The sequence below is a fragment of the Myotis yumanensis genome, unplaced genomic scaffold (assembly GCF_028538775.1).
Source record: "Myotis yumanensis isolate MYYU_CA2020_CCGP unplaced genomic scaffold, mMyoYum1.0.hap1 SCAF_16, whole genome shotgun sequence".
NCBI classification, from domain to species: Eukaryota; Metazoa; Chordata; class Mammalia; order Chiroptera; family Vespertilionidae; genus Myotis; species Myotis yumanensis.
The window spans coordinates 13,165,594-13,185,714 of NW_027223767.1; the positions used below are offsets into that span (position 1 = coordinate 13,165,594).

The window sequence follows — 20,121 nt, forward strand, 5'->3', positions numbered from 1 at the left end:
TCCGAGGCTTGCCTTCACCTTGGGCTGGCCCTTGGTGGCTGGGCAGCTGCCATCTGAGGCTTGCCTTCACCTTAGGCTGGCCCTGGGTGGCTGGGAGGCTGAGGGGACTGGGGAACTCAGGAGGCAGGCACCCCAGTGGTGCTGAGGGGACTGGGCACCATCATCTTGTGGCTGTGGGCACCGCCATCTTTGTGATGCATGAGGGTCAATTAGCATATTCCCTCTTTATTAGATAGGATAATTTATTTTTGCTATATAATTTTTTGGGGGAGGGGTGTTTGTTTTTAACTCTCATCCAAGGATATTTTCCATTGATTTTTTTTTCCAAATTATAAGAGAAAGTTTATTTAGAAAGTTACAAGGTAGTAGAAGTGAGCCAGCTGGGCTGCATAGGATCAGGAAACAAGTTACAGAGGCAAAAGAAGAACCCTTGGAGCTTAGGAGAGGGAAAGGCAAAGGTAACATGCTGGGGGGGGAGGGACCAAAAATGCTTTTCTCCACCCCTCCACTCCTCCACCCCCAGCTTTTCTCCCGCACAGAACCTCTTCCAAGCAGCAGATCCCTTGGTGGGCAGAGACCACAGCAGGGCTCCGAGTGATCCCTCTTAGGAGGCTGGAGTCTAGCACGCACAGAGCAGGTAAAATAAGGAATTTTGAGTTTTTCCCATTGATTTTTAGAGAGAGTGGAATCGAGGGGGAGAGACACAGAGCGAGAAACATTGATATGAGAGAAACACATCGACTGAGTGCTTCCTGCATATGCCCCAACCAGGGCTGGAGGATCCAGCCTACAACAAAGGTACATGCCCTTAACCGGAATGGAGTCTAGGACCCTTCAGTCTGTAGACAAATGCTCTATTCACTGAACCAAACTGACCAGGACTATAATTTTATGTTTTGATCTTCCATATTTTCTTTCCTGACTTTGACAGGTTGTTGTTGTTTTGTTATTGTTGTTTTTGCATTTTCTTTCTTAAAATGGTTTAGAAAACTTCTTGCTTCTATTTTTCAGTGTCCCCCTTCAAAATTTTCTCACTGGGTTGTCGTAAATGTTTCCCTCCACGTCCCAGGTGGTTTAGGGTTCAATATCTGGAAGAGGAGCCGTACACAAATGAAATAGAAAAGACAAAAGATAATTTGGAAATATTGGGGGACCAGGTGGGTAAGTCCAACTCAAGAGGAAGGACTTCCACCCGTGCTCAGTCCACACCGACCTTTTATAGTCTGAGGTAAACAATGCAGTTGTTACCATAGTTACAGTTCTTGTGAGTTTCACCTGTTTTGATCATGTTTACACTGCCTGCACTTCCCTCCGCCCATTAGCTTCCCAGGTAAGATCTGGGGAGTGTTATAAGGTCAAGCCTAATTATGCTTAGAGGACTGAGCCCTCTAAGCTGGGACTTGTTTGTGACTTTGCCAGCAGGTCAGTCCGAGGCTCAACCTTATTATCAGTTTCCCACACTGGGTATCTTTTATTGTTCTTTTTTTTTTTTTTTTTAATATATTTTATTGATTTTCTACAGAGAGGAAGGGAGAGAGATAGAGAGTTAGAAACATCAATGAGAGAGGAACGTCGATCAGCTGCCTCCTGCACATCTCCTACTGGGGATGTGCCCGCAACCCAGGTACATGCCCTTGACCGGAATCGAATCTGGGACCTTTCAGTCCGCAAGCCGACGCTCTATCCACTGAGCCAAACCGGTTTCGGCATCTTTTATTGTTCTATTGAATAGTAAAGTTATTTTATCCTGTTCCCAAAAAGTTAATTGGCATTCAGATCACACTTGCATTGTGTTTATATGTAATTTCTCTGACATTTATAGACAATAAATGCCACCTTCAAACAGCAGAATACACATTAATGGTAAGTACTACATAGAACTTAACTTGAAGATATATCATATCATGGATCATACAACAAACTTTAACAAACGTGAACAAATTAAAATTTTATAACATATGTACTCAGATCATAATGGAATTTAACTAGAAATCAATAACAGCAATGTATTTTAAAAATCACCAGAACCCAGGAATTAAGCAACCTGTTTCTAAATAATCCATGGATCATAGACAAAGTCTCAAGAGAAACAAGGAACTAATTTTGAACTCAACTACAATTAAAATACAGCATATCAAATTTGTTTAAAAAATGAACACAAGAAAAAGAGGCCCGTGACCTGGTGCTATTGTGGTGATCAAGATGTTCTTCACAGCAGGCATCCAACACCAGCCTCTCATTGGATCCTTTGGTGCCTTCGAGACCCCCTAGACCAGTGATGGCGAACCTTTTGAGCTGGGCGTGTCAGCATTTTGAAAAGCCCTAACTTAACTCTGGTGCCATGTCACACATAGAAATTTTTTGATATTTGCAACCATAGTAAAACAAAGATTTATGCTTTTGATATTTATTTTATATATTTAAATGCCATTTAACAAAGAAAATCAACCCAAAAAATGAGTTCGCGTGTCACCTCTGACACCTGTGTCATAGGTTCGCCATCACTGCCTTAGGGGACCCTCTCACCATGGAAGTCCCTCATGAGGACCATGAACTCTCTGGCTTCCCTCTGTGATGGTCACCATGGTTCCTGCCCCAGATGGCAGCTGTGCACCCACAGTCTCTTTCAGCCTCACTTCCTATATGGCTCAGGCCTGACATCCATGGAGTCCACGAGGCCTCCTTGTCCTGGCAGATGGCCAAGTATAGCCTGATTAGCTGATGAATGGGACAGCTCCAGCCCAGGTTTACATCTGAAATTTCCTTGAAATGATCTCCTTAACTCCCTCCTCTCTTACAGAGGCTGGGAACAGTGGTGGTTGCTTGTTTTCCCGTCTGCCTACATGGGTTCAACTCCTGTTTTAATGTCTGGGCTTTTACCAATAATCATTTTCAGCTCCAGAAACCCAGCAAAATTGCTATGAAAACAGGAAAAGTGTCATTAACTTCCTATTTGATGTAGCTGTCACTTTTCTGTTCCTTAATTGAGATTGCCAAGATTGTATTTATCACATTAATCTTTTTGGAAATGGATCTTTGTTACGGAGATAGAAAGACAAGCTGCACACTTGGAGAAAATATTCGCAAACTACATAGCCAACAAAAAACTGACATCAAGCCCTAACCGGTTTGGCTTAGTGGATAGAGCGTCGGCCTGTGGACTGAAGGGTCCCAGGTTTGATTCCGGTCAAGGGCATGTACCTTGGTTGTGGGCACATCCCTAGTAGGGAGTGTGCAGGAGGCAGCCAATCGATGTGTCTCTCTCATCAATGTTTCTAACTCTCTATTCCTTTCTCAAAAATCAATAGTAAAATATATATTTTTTTAAAAAACTGACATCAAGAATATATAAGGAATTCTCAAAACTCAACAGTGAAAAAACAAAACACAAATAATCCAATTGGAAATTGGCAAACACACACACACACACACACACACACACACACATGAAAAGACATTTCTTCAAAGAGAATTACAGATGGAAAATAAGCACGTGAGCCCGGCTGGCATGGCTCAGTGATTGAGTTTCAACCTATGAACCAGGAGGTCATGGTTCGATTTCCCCAACAGGGCAAATGCTCGGGTTTCTGGCTCGATCCCCAGTGGGGGTTGTGCAGGAGGCAACTGATCAGTTATTCTCTCTCATCATTAATATTTCTATCTCTCTCTCCTCCCTTCCTCTCTGAAATCAATATATATATATATACTTTTTAATATATTTTATTGATTTTTTACAGAGAGGAAAGGAGAGGGATAGAGAGTTAGAAACATTGACGATAGAGAAACATCAATCAGCTGCCTCCTGCACAACCCCACTGGGAATGTGCCTGCAACCAAGGTACATGCCCTTGACCAGAATCTAACTCAGGACACTTCCATTCGCAGGCCGAAACTCTATTCACTGAGCCAAACCGGTCAGGGCTAAAAATATACTTTTAAAAAGAAAATAAACCCACCCCGAATTGGTGAAATTACTCAGCTGGTGAGACAGATTACAGCCGGGAAGGGCAGAGCTCCCCTGGAAAGGTAAAAAACCAGGGATCTGGGCAGGAAAGTTTGCCAGACCTCTGAGCCCAGAGGGTCGGAGGGAGACCGAGTGGCAGACAGCCGCGTCTCTTGGGACAGGCACAGCTCCTGACTGGGGAAAGGAGATCAGCGGGATTGCTGGCACCGGGGGATTTGAGACCTGGGTTCTGTAATTACGGAGGACTGAGCCTAAAGGGGGCAGCCTGAAGAGGTGACCAGACCATGCAGTGCCAGAATATATCCCAAGAAATCAGAAACACCAATCAGAAAGGATATATGCACCCATATGTTCATAGCAGCACAGTTCACCATAGCTAAGATCTGGAAACAGCCTAAGTGCCCATCAGTAGATGAATGGATTAGAAAACTGTGGTACATCTACACGATGGAATACTATGCTGCTGTAAAAAAGAAGGAACTCTTACCATTTGCAACGGCATGGATAGAACTGGAGAGCATTATGCTAATGAAATAAGCCAGTCAATGAAGGAAAAATACCACATGATCTCACTCATTTATGGATAATAAAGACCATTATAAACTTGTGAACAATAATAGATACAGAGGCAGAGCTGCCTCAAGGAGATTGTCAAACTGCAGCGGCAAGGCCGGGGAGGGTTGGGGGGCAGGAGGGAGGGTAGTAAGAGATCAACTGAAGGACTTGTATGCATGCATATAAGCATAACCAATGGACATAAGACACTGGGGGTTAGGGGAGGCCAGGGGATTGTCAAGGGCAGGGGGAAAAAAAGGAGACATATGTAGTACTCTTTGTAATACTTTAAGCAATAAAACAATAAAATAAAAAATAAAAAAGCTAAATATAAAACCTGAAACAGTAAATCATCTATAATAATAAAAGGGTAATATGCTAAAAAAAAAAAAAGAAAAAGAAAAAAAAAAGAAAGGAAGGAAGCACAAGAAAATTGTACAAATTATTAGCCATCAGGGAAATGCAAATTAAAACCACAGTATTATTTCATTACACATTCACCAAGATGGCTAAAATTTTAAAATAGTGTTAGCAACCAAATGCAGGTGAAGATGTGAGCAATCTGGATTATTCATACACTGGAGATCCTCCTATATAATAAAATGCTAATATGCAAATTGACTAAACGGCAGAATGACTGGTCGCTATGATGCTCACTGACCACCAGGGGGCAGATGCTCAATGCAGGAGCTGCCCCCTGGTGGTCATGCATTTATACAATATTTTTATATAAAAATTTTCATAAAATTTCCATTCACCCCTGTGACTCTAGGAAAAAAGTGCAACTGAAATACCAGTTCTACGACCAGTTTGCACGTGTAGATGATTATACTGCCAGACTTTTACAGTTAAGCAAGATTTCACAATAGGTTCAAAGAACATGGAGTATGTTCTTTTAAATAATTATAAACTTCAGAAGAAACAAAAGTTGTGCAAGAAAGGAAATGTAATCAGCTGATCCTACTTGGCTCAGCAGTTACCACTATTGACGCAGCCATAGCTGATACACATTCTGAATTACGATGTAAATAGCAATTATTGTAAACTCAGTTGAAAGATTGTACCTTATCTACAGGGTAGAACTAAATAATGTCAACAATTGGTATATAAAGATATACCTGTTTATGTGCATTATCTAGAAATTGAGATGTCACTGGAAGAAACAGCTAAAAAGCACTGAGTGGTTTCTCTAAACACTGGCTTTTTCTAGCCTCACAAGACTTTACTTGTATGTATTATTACTTACATAATTTTTAAATAGATTTTTATTGATTTCAGAGAAGAAAGGAGAGAGAGATGAAAACATCAATGATGAGAGAGAATCATTGATCAGCTGCCTCCTGCACGCCCCCTACTGGGGATCGAGCCCAGAACCCGGGCATGTGCCCTTGACCAGAATCAAACCCAGGACCCTTCAGTCCATAGGCTGACGCTCTATCCAATGTGCCAAACCAGCTAGGGCTCCATGTTTCCTTTTTACCTCATGCCAATCATATACATTTGGAAGGAGAAGTCCTAGAAAATTTTGCAATTCAAAATCAGGAAGTCTTTACCTATCACAGGCTTAGAAGTAAAATTCGCTTGAAATATTATGTGTGAAAACATACAAAAGTGCCAACTCCTTATATACCACTGGGAATGATTAACTAACATAGGGCACATCCATATTTTGGAATTCTCCACCCTTGCTAAGTTCCATGGAATAGCAAAGACTGGATCAAAGTCCACAAGGCACGGGAGAGCGGGAAAGCCGCTGCATAGTGAAGGGCAATGTTGCAAATGTGCACGTACGCAGGGCACACCCACAGGAAACCTTTCATGTCCACTTGACTGGGCCACAGGTGCCTGGAATCGGGTCAGTCCTATCTGGGTGCGCCTGGGAGGGTGTTTCCACGAGAGGAACGTTTGAGTTGGGAAAGCAGATTGCTCTCCCCAGGGGGTGGGCCTCCTCCCACCGTCGGAGCCCTGCATGGAACCAGGGGCTGAGCCTCCGGGATCCCAGAGGGGTCCTCCTGCCTGACCCGCTCCGAATGGGGACATTGGCTTTTCCTGCCTTTGGACTCAGGGGAGACATCACCCCCTGGGCGTTCGGGCTGCTGCCTTTGTCATCCCACCATCGGCTCCCCTGGGCCTCCAGCTGGTCTGCTCACCCCAGGACTTGGGCCTGTCAACCTCCATAATCACAGGAGCCAATTCCTTGTAATAAATCTCTTCGCGCGTGTGTGTGTGTGTGTGTGTGTGTGTGTGTGTGTGTCTTTAAAACATTTTTCACTAATTGTATATGTTACTTTTGTAATAAGAATAAAAGAGAAATGGAATTGCTTGAAGACCTTTCTAAGATTGGTTTTGGATGATCTTGGAGGATGAGGTCTGCCCGCAGGACATGTCGGTGACGCCCTGTGCTGGACATCCGTCTAGACCTGTTTGGGTCACAAAGAGGCCGCCACTGAAAACAGCAGGACAGGGTGCCACCAGTCCTCCCTCTCTTAGCAACATTCTTCACCGGCCTTGCGGCCCAGGCCACAGCTCCCAGGCTGAGGGGAGTGGGGTGCTCCTGCAGCCTCTTCTGGAGGAGATCCCAGCTGCAGGGAAAGTGCTTCCCCCAGGAGCCCCTCAGGCTGTGGGCGGCCCCTCCGGCCTGCCAGGCCCAGCCAGCTCCTCCCGCCCGCCCCGCCCCCGGTGCCTTCCACTGAATGCTTCTGCTCCAAGTTCTTCCCTCCCCTCCCTGGTCCATGTCCCTCAGGATTGGGGACCCAGGAGAAGCTGTCTGGAACTAAACTTCCTCCCAGACCCTCTGCACCCCCTCTTCTTTGCACCCTGCATTCCCAGTCCCCAATAACCAGTCCACACAGAGTGTCAATGTTGGTTTATTTTTTTCCTTCTCCACCGAGGAGGCTGGAAATGGTAACCCTCACAGTGAGTAGCAGGAGGAGGCGGGATCTGTGTCCTGGGGTCTGAGATTCTGAAACCATTTTGTTCCATCTTCCCTCAACTCCTCCCAATGCCTCTGCCTGTTCTTCCTTTCTTCCAAATCCCCAGTAGAGAAGCTGGGAGCAGGGCAGGGGTGGGTGCAGGTGGAGATCTGCTGGGGTCAGGGCTCCTAGCCGGTGATGTTCCGTGTCATCTCGCACGCCCAGTGTTGCAACTTCAGGCAGAAATCGTCGTTCCAGAGCCCATCCTCCCGGATTTCGGCACAGTCTTCATCTGCATCGTCCTTGTGCCCCTTCCAGTTATTTGGTTGACCGACACCCCAGTTCCTAGGAATGCAGGACAGAGCTCAGACTCTGACCACCCCATCCCAGCAACCCTCACCCACCTCAAAAAAGCACAGCCTTGGAGAGTTCAGGGAGCAGAGGCTGCAGCCTGGGAGGCTGGGAGTCTGCAGGGAGAGGGTTGGGGAATTGGTCCCTAAGGATGGGTGGGGTGGGGAGGGGGCACTTACTTGTAGCTGTTCCCATAGTCTGTGCCGTCCACCCACTTCCAGGAGCCATTGCTCTCCGTGAGTCCTATCCAGGTGTGAAAGGGGCTCGAGTGCTGTGCAATGAATCTCTGCAAAACAGGTGGAATGGAGTGTCTAGTCCAGTGATGGCGAACCTATGACACGCGTGTCAGAAGTGACATGCGAACTCATTTATTTGGTTGATTTTTCTTTGTTAAATGGCATTTAAATACATAAAATAAATATCAAAAATATAAATCTTTGTTTTACTATGGTTGCAAATATCAAAAAAATTCTGTATGTGACACGGCACCAGAGTTAAGTTAGGGTTTTTCAAAATGCTGACACGCCGAGCTCAACAGGTTCGCCATCACTGTCCCCTGTGCTCTGTGCAGGCATTAGCTGTGGGCCCTCAGCCTGCCCAGCCTGACCTGCCCCAAGGTGAAGCATCTGCCCCCAGCAAAACTAGGTCCTCGCTTTTTCCTTTGTCACATTAGCTATTTCTAAAAATATATATTTTATTGATTTTTTACAGAGGGGAAGAGAGGGAAAGAGAGTTAGAAACATCGATGAGAAAGAAACATGGATCAGCTGCCTCCTGCACACCCCCTACTGGGGATGTGCCAGCAACCAAGGTACATGCCCTTGACTGGAATCAAACCTGGGACTCTTCAGTCTGTAGGCCGACACTCTATCCTCTGAGCCAAACCGGTCAGGGCTCACCTTAGCTATTGTTTTGAGATCATTTGCTGGGCGGAAGCCCATGCTACATGCTTCATGGGTATTATTTTATCTAACCCTCAGAAGCCCTCTAATGCTTCTGATTTAAGGATCTCGCGGTGGTTGGTAGAGCCCCCAAAGTCAATGCAGTGCTAAGTTTGTGATGCCCCCACTTTATTCTCAACCCCTGGCTGCTACCTGGACTTAGTCCTCTCGGGATCCTGACTCTGGCCCCTGTGCCTGCTGCCCCCACGGAGCCGTCAGTGGCACTGCCCCCCAGGGGCTTCTGCCCTGCTCCTGCTTCTGTGTAGCTGTCATCTCCAGAGGCTCACCGGGTCCTGGGGCTTCCATTTGGACCCACTACCCAGACCCCAGGATGCCTTAGCTACAAGGGGACTGGCTGTCGGTGCTGAAAATAGGAGGCTGCCCTGGTATGAGGGAGAGTGTGGAGAAAGCAGATGGAAGGTTGACCAACATACACACCCCACAGTTAGTTCCCTTTGGCAGCGTGTAAAGGGTCTCCAACTGCAGCTGGGGGGAAGTTCCTAACTCCACTCTCAGCTCCTGGAGACACAACTAAGGTGACAGTCAGTCACCTCCTCAGAGGGCAGACACAGGAGCATCCTGGAATCCTAGAATCCTGCACATAGGACACTGTCCTGTGCAGGATGGAGTGTCCTGAGAGGCTGCTGGGGCTCTTCCCCAAATTCTGAGGAGTCAGCAGAGGTGGAGGGAAAGTGCCTGGAGACAAGACCTTCTAGTTGCTGCTGCCTGCTGGCCTAGTCCCCGCTTCCCATCACTCCCAGAAGCTGAAGAACACAAGTCAGAGTGCAAATTACCAAAACACAGGCCTCTGTGTCAAAGACTGATGGGAGGAATCGAATAGTGCCAGGTGATCAGAGAAGACAGTCCAGGAGAATTCACCTCCCAATTCATGGTAAATAACAGGTTGGAAATGAAAAGATGGGCAGAGATACATTCAGCCAATGCGAGGGAACAGAGATCAAGGTCCGTTCTATTTGTGTTGCATACAGATGAATTCAAGGCAAAAGCATTAAAGCATACACTGACATTCACTTCAGAATGATGAAGGGACAGGTCCGCCATGAAGTTGTATCATCAAGAACTTGGGCGCCAGCTCACAGAGCACTGACATCTTGGGTTGGCCCACATGGAACTGACATTTGTGTAGGTCCAAATGGATAGAAACAGGCTGTTTCAACCTGGTTGGTAAAGCCAAATGTGCTCGTAATTATTCAGGCAACATGTGGTGGTGAAAACACGGCGGAGGAGGCAGAGTGGCTCTGAATTCGGGCTCCATCCCGACTTGCTAGCTGCCTGGCAAGTCCCTTAGCTCCCCTGCTCCTCAGTTCCCTCCTTTCTCCCTTCCTCCGAGTGGGGATGGTAAGAGTACCTACCTTGTAGGGCTGTGAGGATTAAGGGAGTGAATATATATGAAAGTGCCTGTCACATAGTAAGGACTCGGTAAATGTTACCATGAATATCCTGTGTGTGTGTGTGTGTGTGTGTGTGTGTGTGTGTTAAAGCCCCGCCTATTCTAACAGGTTGGCTCTTCCCTGTGAACGTTGGTGTTTGGGGTTGTGGTGTGGAGGTGGCAGTGGGCAGATAAGACCTGGAGGGCCTTGGAGGGACCCAGTAACCCCATGTCCCTGGGAATCCTGCCATCTCTGCTCCTTTCACCCAACTGCCCGCCACATCCCAGGCCGGCACACAGCGAGAAGGACTCAGTGCCCCTCGGTGCTCTGCACCCAAGTCCTGCCTTTAATTAGCTCGTCTTTGCGTTCTGTCTCCTGACCTGGCCCTCACCCCCTGCTCACCTGGCTCCTGCCCCTTTGCCCGAGCTCCTGGCTGTAACCTTCCACCTCTTAGATCAGTGGCTGCCTCACTATGAACCGCCCAGCGTTCTGCCAGCCTGCTGCTTCTGGACTCTTCCCCAGGTTAAAAAATGATAAAGCACCCGATCCAGCCGCCCAGGGTTCGCATTCCAGAGGCGCCTCCTGCTGGGGAGGTGCTGCCTCACCTGCTCCTCTCTGGAGTTGATGACAACCAGGTGGGCATTCTGCAGCTGGCAGGACTTCTCAGCCTGGGGCCAGGTCAATCCAGAGCGAGAAAACCAGTAGCAGCTGCCTTCATACTCCAGCCAGCCAATGGGGCAGCAGGTATTTTGAGAGCCTGAGGTGGGAGTGGGGAGGTTCTGAGATGCTGCCCAGTGGGACATGGGCAGGATATGGGGCTAGGCGCTGCCCTACACACCACTCACTATTGCTCTTGAGCGCAGCCATGTGACAAAGCAGGGTGTTCAGGTCTTTGACCAGTTGCTGGACTTGCAGGAGCATTTCAGAATAATCTGGGACACACAGAAGAGCAGTGGGGACAATGCAGGGGGCCCAGCTGAGGGCTCTCCATACCCTCCCCAGGCCCAGGGGCAGGGGAAAAGGGACCTGACCTGCTTTGAGTTCCTGCTGCTCTTTCTCCAGCTTGCTCTCCAGAGAAAACACCTTGTCATTCAGGCTACGGGCTGGAAGGGAGGGCACTCAGCACCCCAGGCTGCGCCCACCCCACCTCTGTCCTGAGAGCCTGGCCCCCACCCTTGCACACTCACTCCTGGAGGGCCTCTCACCTGCTTGCAGTTCCTGCTCCTGGTTTTCCACCACAGCTTTCAGAGATGTTATTGTTGTTTGCAAACTGCCACCTGGAGGACATGGGGACTCAGTGCTCAGGATTCAGCTCCCCCCTCCCCCACCACGACCCCTCCCATCCAGAGCCCCTTCCAGCCAGGCTCACCCTGGGAGTGCAGCGCCTGGACCTCAGCCATCGTATTGGAGGTGAAGTTGCTGAAAGTTGCTCTCAGGGTCTCCAGGTCCCTCTGCATGTTGGCATCTGACCAGGCAGGTGGGACAATGAGAGCTAAGATTGCTCAGTCCTCTCTGTGCTGACACTCAGCAGGGCACTTGACATACATTGGCTCATTGGGTCCTCACAGCCACCCCACTTCAAGGGACAGGCACTGTTGTTATCCAAGCTTGCAGAGAGGAAACTCAGGCTTCCAGAGGTTAGGCACTTGGACTACATTACCCATGAGTAAGCAACAGAGCCAGCAGCCGCCTTTACCCACCATGATCATCATCAGTGCCTGGGTTACTGTACCCACTATCGCCCACTTCCCTGCCCATCCTGGGACACTCACTTTTGGATCCAATTATGCAGATATCGACCAGCAGGAAGAGGCTGAGGCCCAGGAAGAGCAGGAGGAGGCAGGGTACAGAGCAGAGACGCTTGAGGAAGGCTGGGGTAGGACATGGCCCTGCAAGAGGAGAGGACAACAGGAGTTGGAGGTCCAGGCCAGGAGAGGCACAGGGAGGAGGACAGGGCCACAGGGGTATGTCAGGGATAGAGGCTGATGCAAGTAAAGCTGAGGGGAAGGTGTGGTTCAGGGGATTCCCAGGCCTCTGACCCCTCATGAACCAGTGTAAGTCCTAGTCACATGGGCCCCCACCCCTACGGCAACACATAATGGCAATATGCGAGAGAGGGGGCAGGAGGACACAGAGTGAGTTGGGGCAACCAGGCCCTCAGCAGGCTCGTGCTTATCTGTATTGTCAGGTTAACACATGCTTTCCTTTCCAAATACGACTGTTCCTTCTCCCCCAGTGCAAACGCTCATGCCCTCCCTGAGAGTATCGGCCACCAGGCTGCTGTATTCCTCTCTGACCCTGTCTTTCTGGGGACCTTGAATCCTCTTCATACTGGAGCCCCCAGGGCCTGGGGTCTGACCCCCTCAGAATGGGGGACCCCAGCAGTGCACATGGTAGAGGTGCAGATACGCTGTGACTGCAGAAATCCTTATAAGCACATTAAGAGGGTATTTTAGGAGATACCCATTCTCCTTTCTTCTTACCCTTTCTTAACCCCTGGCTTTTCTTCTCACTCTCCAAGGACTGGAGGTCTTCATAGTTCATCGACATCCTTGGACCAACTCTGAGGCTGTCAGAGCTGAAATGGAGGCAGGGCCTGTGACCAGCTAGGCTGGAGAGAGGAGACAGGGGAGGCTGGGACTAGGTTGGAGCTGAAGTCAGGGCTGGAGTTGAGGTAAGAGAAGAAGTTCAGGTTGAGGATGAGTCAGGGGTTAGGGATAGGAATGGGCCTGGGTTTGCAGCAGAGGTTGGAGGTAAGGTCAGGATTGGTCTTTGGGCTGGGGTTGGGTTGAATGTGAGATTGAAGGTAAAGGTAAAGTTGGAGCTAAAGGAATTACTAGGACTGAGTCATACATTAGGGCTGCAATTAAGGTTGCATCTCCTCCTAGGACAGGGGTCAATACTCATGTTGATGCCATGGATGGCGTGGGGCCTAAGCTTGGCCCTGAGGTTGGAAACAGAAGAGAGTGAAGCTCAACTTTGGGTTGGGGCGGATGTTAAGATTCGTGTTGACTTTGGCGTTCAGACTGTGGTTATGGGAGGAATTGGTGTTTGTAATGGGGTTAGGGCTGGGGCTAGGCTGGGGCTGAAGATGGGGCTGGAAATGGGCTGCAGATGGGGCTCAGTGTGAGTCTCAGTTTGTGACTGAGGTTTGGCTGCCAAAGTTCAATCTGAATCCAGTTAGTGAATAGAGTCTGAAATCTCCACCAGGTCATTGAATCTCCAAGATGCCCTTTTATATCTCTTCCTATTCAGTCCCAGTTGAGACCCACAGCCCCTCTCCCTGCTTTCTCTAACTCCCTCCCTGTCCCCTTGGTCTCACCTGCATCCCCAGCCCAGTTACCTGTGCAAAGTCTGGAGGCTGTGATTCTTGGGTTTGCTGTGCAGCAGTGAGTAGAGTTGAATAAATTGAAATCCTGGAGAGTGGGGTAGAGGTGCCTGAGGAGGAGTCAGGTCAGTGACTGGAGTCCTGCTGGTCTCTGTGTCTGAAAGCCCAGGAGTCAAAATCTGGGAACTCCCGTTTCCTCCGCTTTGGGCAGCAAATAATCGGATCACAAGCTGAGTCTGCGTGTTTGGCATGTGAGATATGAAGCCAGCTTTGCTCTCCTCCTCAGGGTGTCTCCTCCCTTTCTGCTTCTTTTCAGTTTTTCTGACTTCTTCATTTCTGGGATTTGGGAGACGAGTCCTCTGACACACTCCCTTCACTTCCTGCATCTGATTTCCTGGAGTTGTTGGTGTCTCCATCATGGCATACCCAGGCCTGCCCTTGTTCAGTTGTGGCCTAAGTTGCTGGTATCTGACCTTTCTCTGGGACCTCAGCTACCGAGCTCCCCCAGCTCTCGCCTAGCTCTCTTCACTCCACTCAGTTGGAGGGAAGAAAGTGAAGAAGAGCAGGATTCCTGGGCAGAGTGGGAGCGGAGGAGCTGAGGAAAGGAACAAATGTTATTAATCATCAAATTTCTGACAGGGATTGTGCCAGACACTTGCTGAAAGTTCACCATTTAGTTCCTACCAGAATCATGGGAGGCACGCTGCATGATTAGTATTATTGAAAAAGTAAATTTGACCTTGTGGACCCCTGACAAGGTCTCAGGGACCTTAAGGAGTTCATGGTCCACACATTGAGAGCCTTGGTGCAAAGTAAGTAATATTTTATAATGACCTTTTATTCAGCCATATTGACAAATTATTTTTGTTCATTCTAGAAGTTTTTTAAAAAAAACCAGCTTCTTGCATCTGAAGGTGTCAATGATTAGAGAAAATTATGTCAAAACATTTTATTTTTATTTTCCTGCATGTATTATATTGTCTTACTTATACATTATATTTTGAAAGTCAGTTGGAATGGATTTAACTCATTAATGAGGGAGTCAACAGCATGGTCCCACACTGGCTCTTGTATGCATTTGTTATCCAAAGTTATACCAGACTCTCTTCTGAAAAAGGACTTTGGTTCAAAGAAGATCAAACTGCTCTTGGGCGATCATGTAAAGTTTTCCAAGTTACCTCTGGAAACCAAGACTCTTAGGTAAGGAGGGGATGAGATGGAGAAAAGAATGGGCTGACACTATACTAGTGTGAACTATTCTTAGAGTCCTATATTAGGACTTTTTGATTATAAACTACAGGAGGTCTCTGGATTTAAGTGATGCAACAAGGCCATTCCTTAGACAAGGGTGTCTCATATGGCCCATTTTGGGTTGAACTGTGTCCTCTAAAAAACATGAAGTCCTTAACCCCAGTACCTGCGAATGTCACTTCTGGAAACAGGGTCGTTGCAGATGTAATTAGTTGAGGTCAAACTAGAGTAGGATGGGTCTTTACGCCAATATGACTGGGGTCCACATGAGAGGAGACACAGACACACAAGGGAACAAGCCATGTGACCATGGAGGCAGACTGCAGCACTGTGGCTGCAAACCAAAGAATGTCAAGGGTTGCCTGAGCACCACTGGAAGCTAGGAAGGCGCAAAGAGGGGCTCTGCCCTGCAGGCTTCAGAGGGAGCATAGCTTCTTGATTTCAGACTTCCAGCTTCCAGAAGTGTGAGACCATGCTTTTCAGTTGCTTTTATGGTCTTTGGAAGATCAGACAGAGGCTGAAAACCAGGACTACAGGCTTTATTAGGGGAGAAGGACCTGCCGGGCTGTCTCGCAAGGGGAGGACAGCAGCACATGCACGGGTGAGCACGCCTTTTGAGGGGCAGAATGGGAAGGGGTGGGGGCTTAGTGTACTGGGCGCACACTGATTGGTGGCTTACTGCATTGTTCATATAGGACAAGGGCTTAGGCAGGGGTCCTCAAACTACGGCCCGCGGGCCACATGCAAATACAAATATTGTATTTGTTCCCGTTTTGGTTTTTTACTTCAAAATAAGATATGTGCAGTGTGCATAGGAATTTGTTCATAGTTTTTTTAAACTATAGTCTGGCCCTCCAACAGTCTGAGGGACAGTGAACTGGCCCCCTGTTTAAAAAGTTTGAAGGCCCTAACTGGTTTGGCTCAGTGGATAGAGCATCGGCCTGCAGACTCAAGGGTCTCAGGTTCAATTCCAGTCTCAGACATGTACCTTGGTTGCAGGCACATCCCCAGTGGAGAGTGTGCAGGAGGCAGCTAATCAATGTTTCTCTCTCATTGATGTTTCTAACTCTCTATCCCTCTCCCTTCCTCTCTGTAAAAATTCAATAAAATATATTTTTTAAAAAAAGTTTGAGGACCCCTGGCTTAGGGTATTTGGCAGGTGTGGCTTGGTGGTCCAATGTATAGTCCATATAAGGTACCTGGTTAGTCACTCACGTATTTCTGGGCTACAGGTTAAGTCATACTCTGCCTACCAGTTGGGGGAAGGGAGGCTCTATCAGTCTTCTGTTAAGGCAGCCCTGTTAAACCAATATGTGACTCAAGGGCAGGGAAGTGGCTGAAGCCCTGAGACAGCCTGAGAAGGGGGAGCTGGACCCCTGAGGTCACCATCTGGTTTATTCCTCTTTCTCACTGCAGATCATCATTTTCTCTTCTGGCCAACACTCTCCATGGTCATTTTTGGACTGGAACCCGGATTCTTTGTCCGAATGAATCCACAGACAGAAAGTGATATAACAAAGATGGAGATTTATTGAAGAACAAGTACAGACTCCCACATAGGGAAGGAGAAGAGTCCCACTGGGTTCCTTTCCCTATGGCTTATAAAAGCTGCAGATTCTGGTGCCTGAAATCCCCTCTGATTGGTCAATATTCCACTTCGAGCTGGGTTCAAAGGTTGAACCTCACATGGGACATGTGAGGTTCTCCCCCTTCCTTCCCTCTGGGCTTTCTTCTTTTCCAATTGAATGAAGGGCTTCCTTCTCTTTGTTTTGTAAATATAGACCTTTCCTGGCTACTTCCAGTTCCCTTGTCTTATGTAAATGCAACTGTTGTTGCTCCTTTGTCTTATGGAGCTGCAACTGCTCCTGGCTTCCTTGTGTTAGGGAAATGTACCTTCTCCCAGTCTGCAGCCCCAAACTTTTCCATGGACCCCAATTCTAAAAAATCCCTAAGCCTGCCTATGTTCCCCCAAAATTCCTGCTTCAATTTCCACTTCCTTCCTATGCAGGTCTGGGCCACCAATCAGTCCAGAGTGGTCCCTTCTCCCCTTACTACCAAGAGCTAAGTTATGATTGGTTTAAACCTAATGGAGAACACCCTCTCTCTTTTATGGGTATTGGTTTAAGAGAAGACATGTGACTTGGCTTTGGCCCAGGACACTTAGGACCTGGAAACCTGCTGAGGCTTCTGGAAGGTTTTCCTCCCAGATGAAAAAAGAACGCTATCGAGCTGTGTGTGAAGCCTCCCCCCACCAGCCAGAGGAGCCACTACAACTGTGAACAGCACCCACCAGAGGAGCTGCTACCAACTGAGGAGCAGCTGCTACCACAACCGCCCGAGGAGCAACCACAGCCCGAGGAGCCACTGCCACCCAAGGAGCAGCCACTGAATGACTCAACATCTAGATATGGTGGTACGATCAAACATGGGTAGACAAAGAAACCCCCAAAGGAAAGAAAAGGAAGATTCACCAGAAAAGCAGCTAAGTGATACAGAGGCATGCAACATGACAGAAAAAGAATTCAGATTAAGGGTCCTAGAGTGCATCAACTGAATGGAGGAAAAAATCAACAACTTATGCAAGAAGCAAGAAGAAACAGATGAAAAAAATCAATAAACTATGTAAGAACCAAGAAGAAATGAAGAGTGATATAGCTGCAATAAAAAACACCATTGAAAGTTTCAACAGTAAACTAGGAGAAGCGAAGGACCGAATTAGGAAATTAGAAGACAGGGAAACAAAACACACCCAAACTGAACAGCAATTGGAGAAAAAAATTAAAAGACAGGAGGAGAGTCTAAGGAAGCTGTAGGACAACATGAAACGAAACAACATACGAATAATAGGGGTGCCAGAACAACAGAAAGAGGAACAAGGGTTAGAAAACCTATTTGAAGAAATAATATCAGAAAACTTCCCAGAGGTGGGGAAGAAAAAAATCACACAAGCACAGAGAGTCCCAAACAAGGTGAACCCGAAAAGACCCACACCAAGACACATCATAATTACCATGGCAAATGTTCAGGACAAAGAGAGAATCTTAAAGGCTGCAAGAGAGAGACGGAAAGTTACATTCAAGGGATCTCTCATTAGATTATCAAATGATTTCTCAACAGAAACACATCAGGCCAAAAAAGAATGGACAGAAATTTGCAAAGTGATGCAAAGCAAAGGACTGAATCCAAGAATACTCTATCCAGCACGGCTATCATTCAAAATTGAAGGGGAAATAAGAAGCTTCACAGACAAAAAAAAGCTAAGGGAGTTTATCACCACCAAGCCAGCAATGCAAGATATGCTAAAGGGACTGGTGTAAAAAGAAGAAATAAAAAGCTCAGAAAGAAAACAGGCACAAAAAAAGAAATGGCTACAAACAAGTACCTTTCAATAATAACTTTAAACGTAAATGGACTAAATGCTCCAACAAAAAGACATCGAGTGGCTGAATGAATAAAAAAGCATGACCCATACATTTGCTGTCTACAAGAGACCCACCTCAGAAGAACGGACTCACACAGACTGAAAGTGAAGGGATGGAAAAAATATCTTTCAGGCAAATGAAAATGAAAAAAAAGCTGGGGTAGCAATACTTATATTGGACAAAATAGACCTCAAAGTGAAGGCCATATCAAGAGATAAGAAGGCCACTTCATAATACTAAAGGGATCAATACAACAAGAAGATATAACCCTGATAAACCTATATGCACCCAATGCAGGAGCACCCAAATACATAAGAAAACTCCTGGAAGATATCAAGGGAGAGATTGACAACAATACAATCATAGTAGGGGACTTTAATACACCACTGACATCACTGGATAAATCCTCTAGACAAACAATCAGCAAAGAAACAGCAATCCTAAATGACTAACTAGATCAGATGGACTTAATTGACATCTTCAGAACACTTCACCCCAAAGCCACGGAATATACATTCTTCTCAAGGGCTCATGGGACATATTCAAAAATAGACCACATATTGGGTCACAAAGTCTCCCAAAAATTCAAGAAGATTGAAATCATACCAAGCATCTTCTCAGACCACGATGGCATAATATTAGAAATAAACTACAATAAAACAACCCAAAATACTCAACAACAACAAAAAAAGAACGCTATCAAAAAGAGGAACCCTGCTTGTTGCCTTCTTGCTGTGGATGTGTCCTTGTTGATGACACGATGTTTGGAGCGGTGGAAGCAGTACCATGCCTATGAAGGGAAAAGCCAAGAGTATGGAGTCCATTAACTACTGTGGCAGTGTGAACGCACTGTGACCCTTTGGGGGAGGGCAGAGAGCTGGGTGTTTAGCGGACCCAACACTGGCTTAATGCTGTACTCTGAGTACAGTGCTCTGCACATCCTGCTTCTCATCTGGAATGAAAATATTCACTTCTCTTAGAGTTAATCTACTTGTAAGTTGGGGGTGAGGGGGAGGACAAGAATCTGAACAGAATCTGAAGAAAATGTATGAATCATTGGCTACAAAGGAAGATAAATGCCTCCAGTTGTGCCCCCAGAATTATTAGGATTTGAAATGTCAGAATGAGTCACAGCTCATCATGTTTTATAAGTAGAAAAACAACTCCATTGTGTATTATTATTCAAGTGGTGCATGATTACTTCATGGGGGCAGATGGGAACAGTCTATTGCCATTTAAGAGAATGGTTTCAGAATGAGGAAAGCCATTAAGTAAATCACCATAAGCAGTGCACAAGCCTCCTGACTCCATCAGTTTTCCATGGGTTGACTGAGAATAAGAGACAAGACACTATCCCTTCTGTACACAGAGGCATAGGCACTGCTGCCTGCAATTAGCCCATTCAGAAATTAACACCTAAACTCTCCAGTGTTATACCTTGGCCATGTTGAACTGCAGCTAGGAATGGAATGGTTCTGTCCTAGGAGATCATAAGGAACAGAATGCTTATTATAAACTAGTCTACCTTAAACATCTGTAAGAAATTTTATAGATGGCAACTGTAAAAAAGGCTAAAAATAATTGTTCTCTTCTGTAAGCAAACTGTTTGTTGACCTATGTTCTGCTGGAGTCCTCATCGGATTCTGTTGATCCAGTAGATGGACATCAGTGAATAGGAAATAACCTAATTTGCATTATACTTCTCTGCCATCTGACCACTCGTGTTAATCCTGAGACCTTTACCAGTTCACTGATCACCAATCAGAGCCAATGCTGAGGTGGATGAAGGTCTATACTTTTCAATATAAGGGTCTGGGACTAAGCCCTTCTTGCCTTTGCTGTTCTCATTCCTCCACTGCTCTTCAGGTGTTTCCTGGATGCTCAGGGTGTCTCCTTTCTTGGACTTTCACATGCAGTGTGTGTATTTGTACCCTGATCCTCCAACTGGTCTCCCTGCCTCCAGCTGGCCCCAGCAGTCAATTCTCTTTACTGCAGCAGAGTGGTTA

The 20,121-nt window shown here is 46.8% G+C and overlaps 1 protein-coding gene across 2 annotated transcripts; it reads right to left on the reverse strand.

Moving 5' to 3' along the window:
• Nucleotides 1-7,379: 7,379 nt before the first annotated feature.
• Nucleotides 7,380-13,724, reverse strand: LOC138993661 (C-type lectin domain family 10 member A-like). Of its 2 annotated transcripts, none has more exons than XM_070392919.1 (10): nt 13,458-13,724; nt 12,598-12,692; nt 11,887-12,003; nt 11,484-11,579; nt 11,320-11,391; nt 11,146-11,217; nt 10,960-11,046; nt 10,720-10,871; nt 7,962-8,068; nt 7,380-7,776 (listed from the first exon to the last, which is right to left on the reverse strand). In XM_070392919.1, exons 1-10 carry the CDS (start codon nt 13,691-13,693, stop codon nt 7,620-7,622), a joined length of 1,191 nt encoding a protein of 396 aa, XP_070249020.1. In that variant the 5' UTR covers nt 13,694-13,724; the 3' UTR covers nt 7,380-7,619. The 2 variants fall into 2 exon arrangements, with proteins under 2 accessions (XP_070249020.1, XP_070249019.1); XM_070392918.1 differs by having other exon boundaries at nt 12,598-12,725.
• Nucleotides 13,725-20,121: the final 6,397 nt, after the last annotated feature.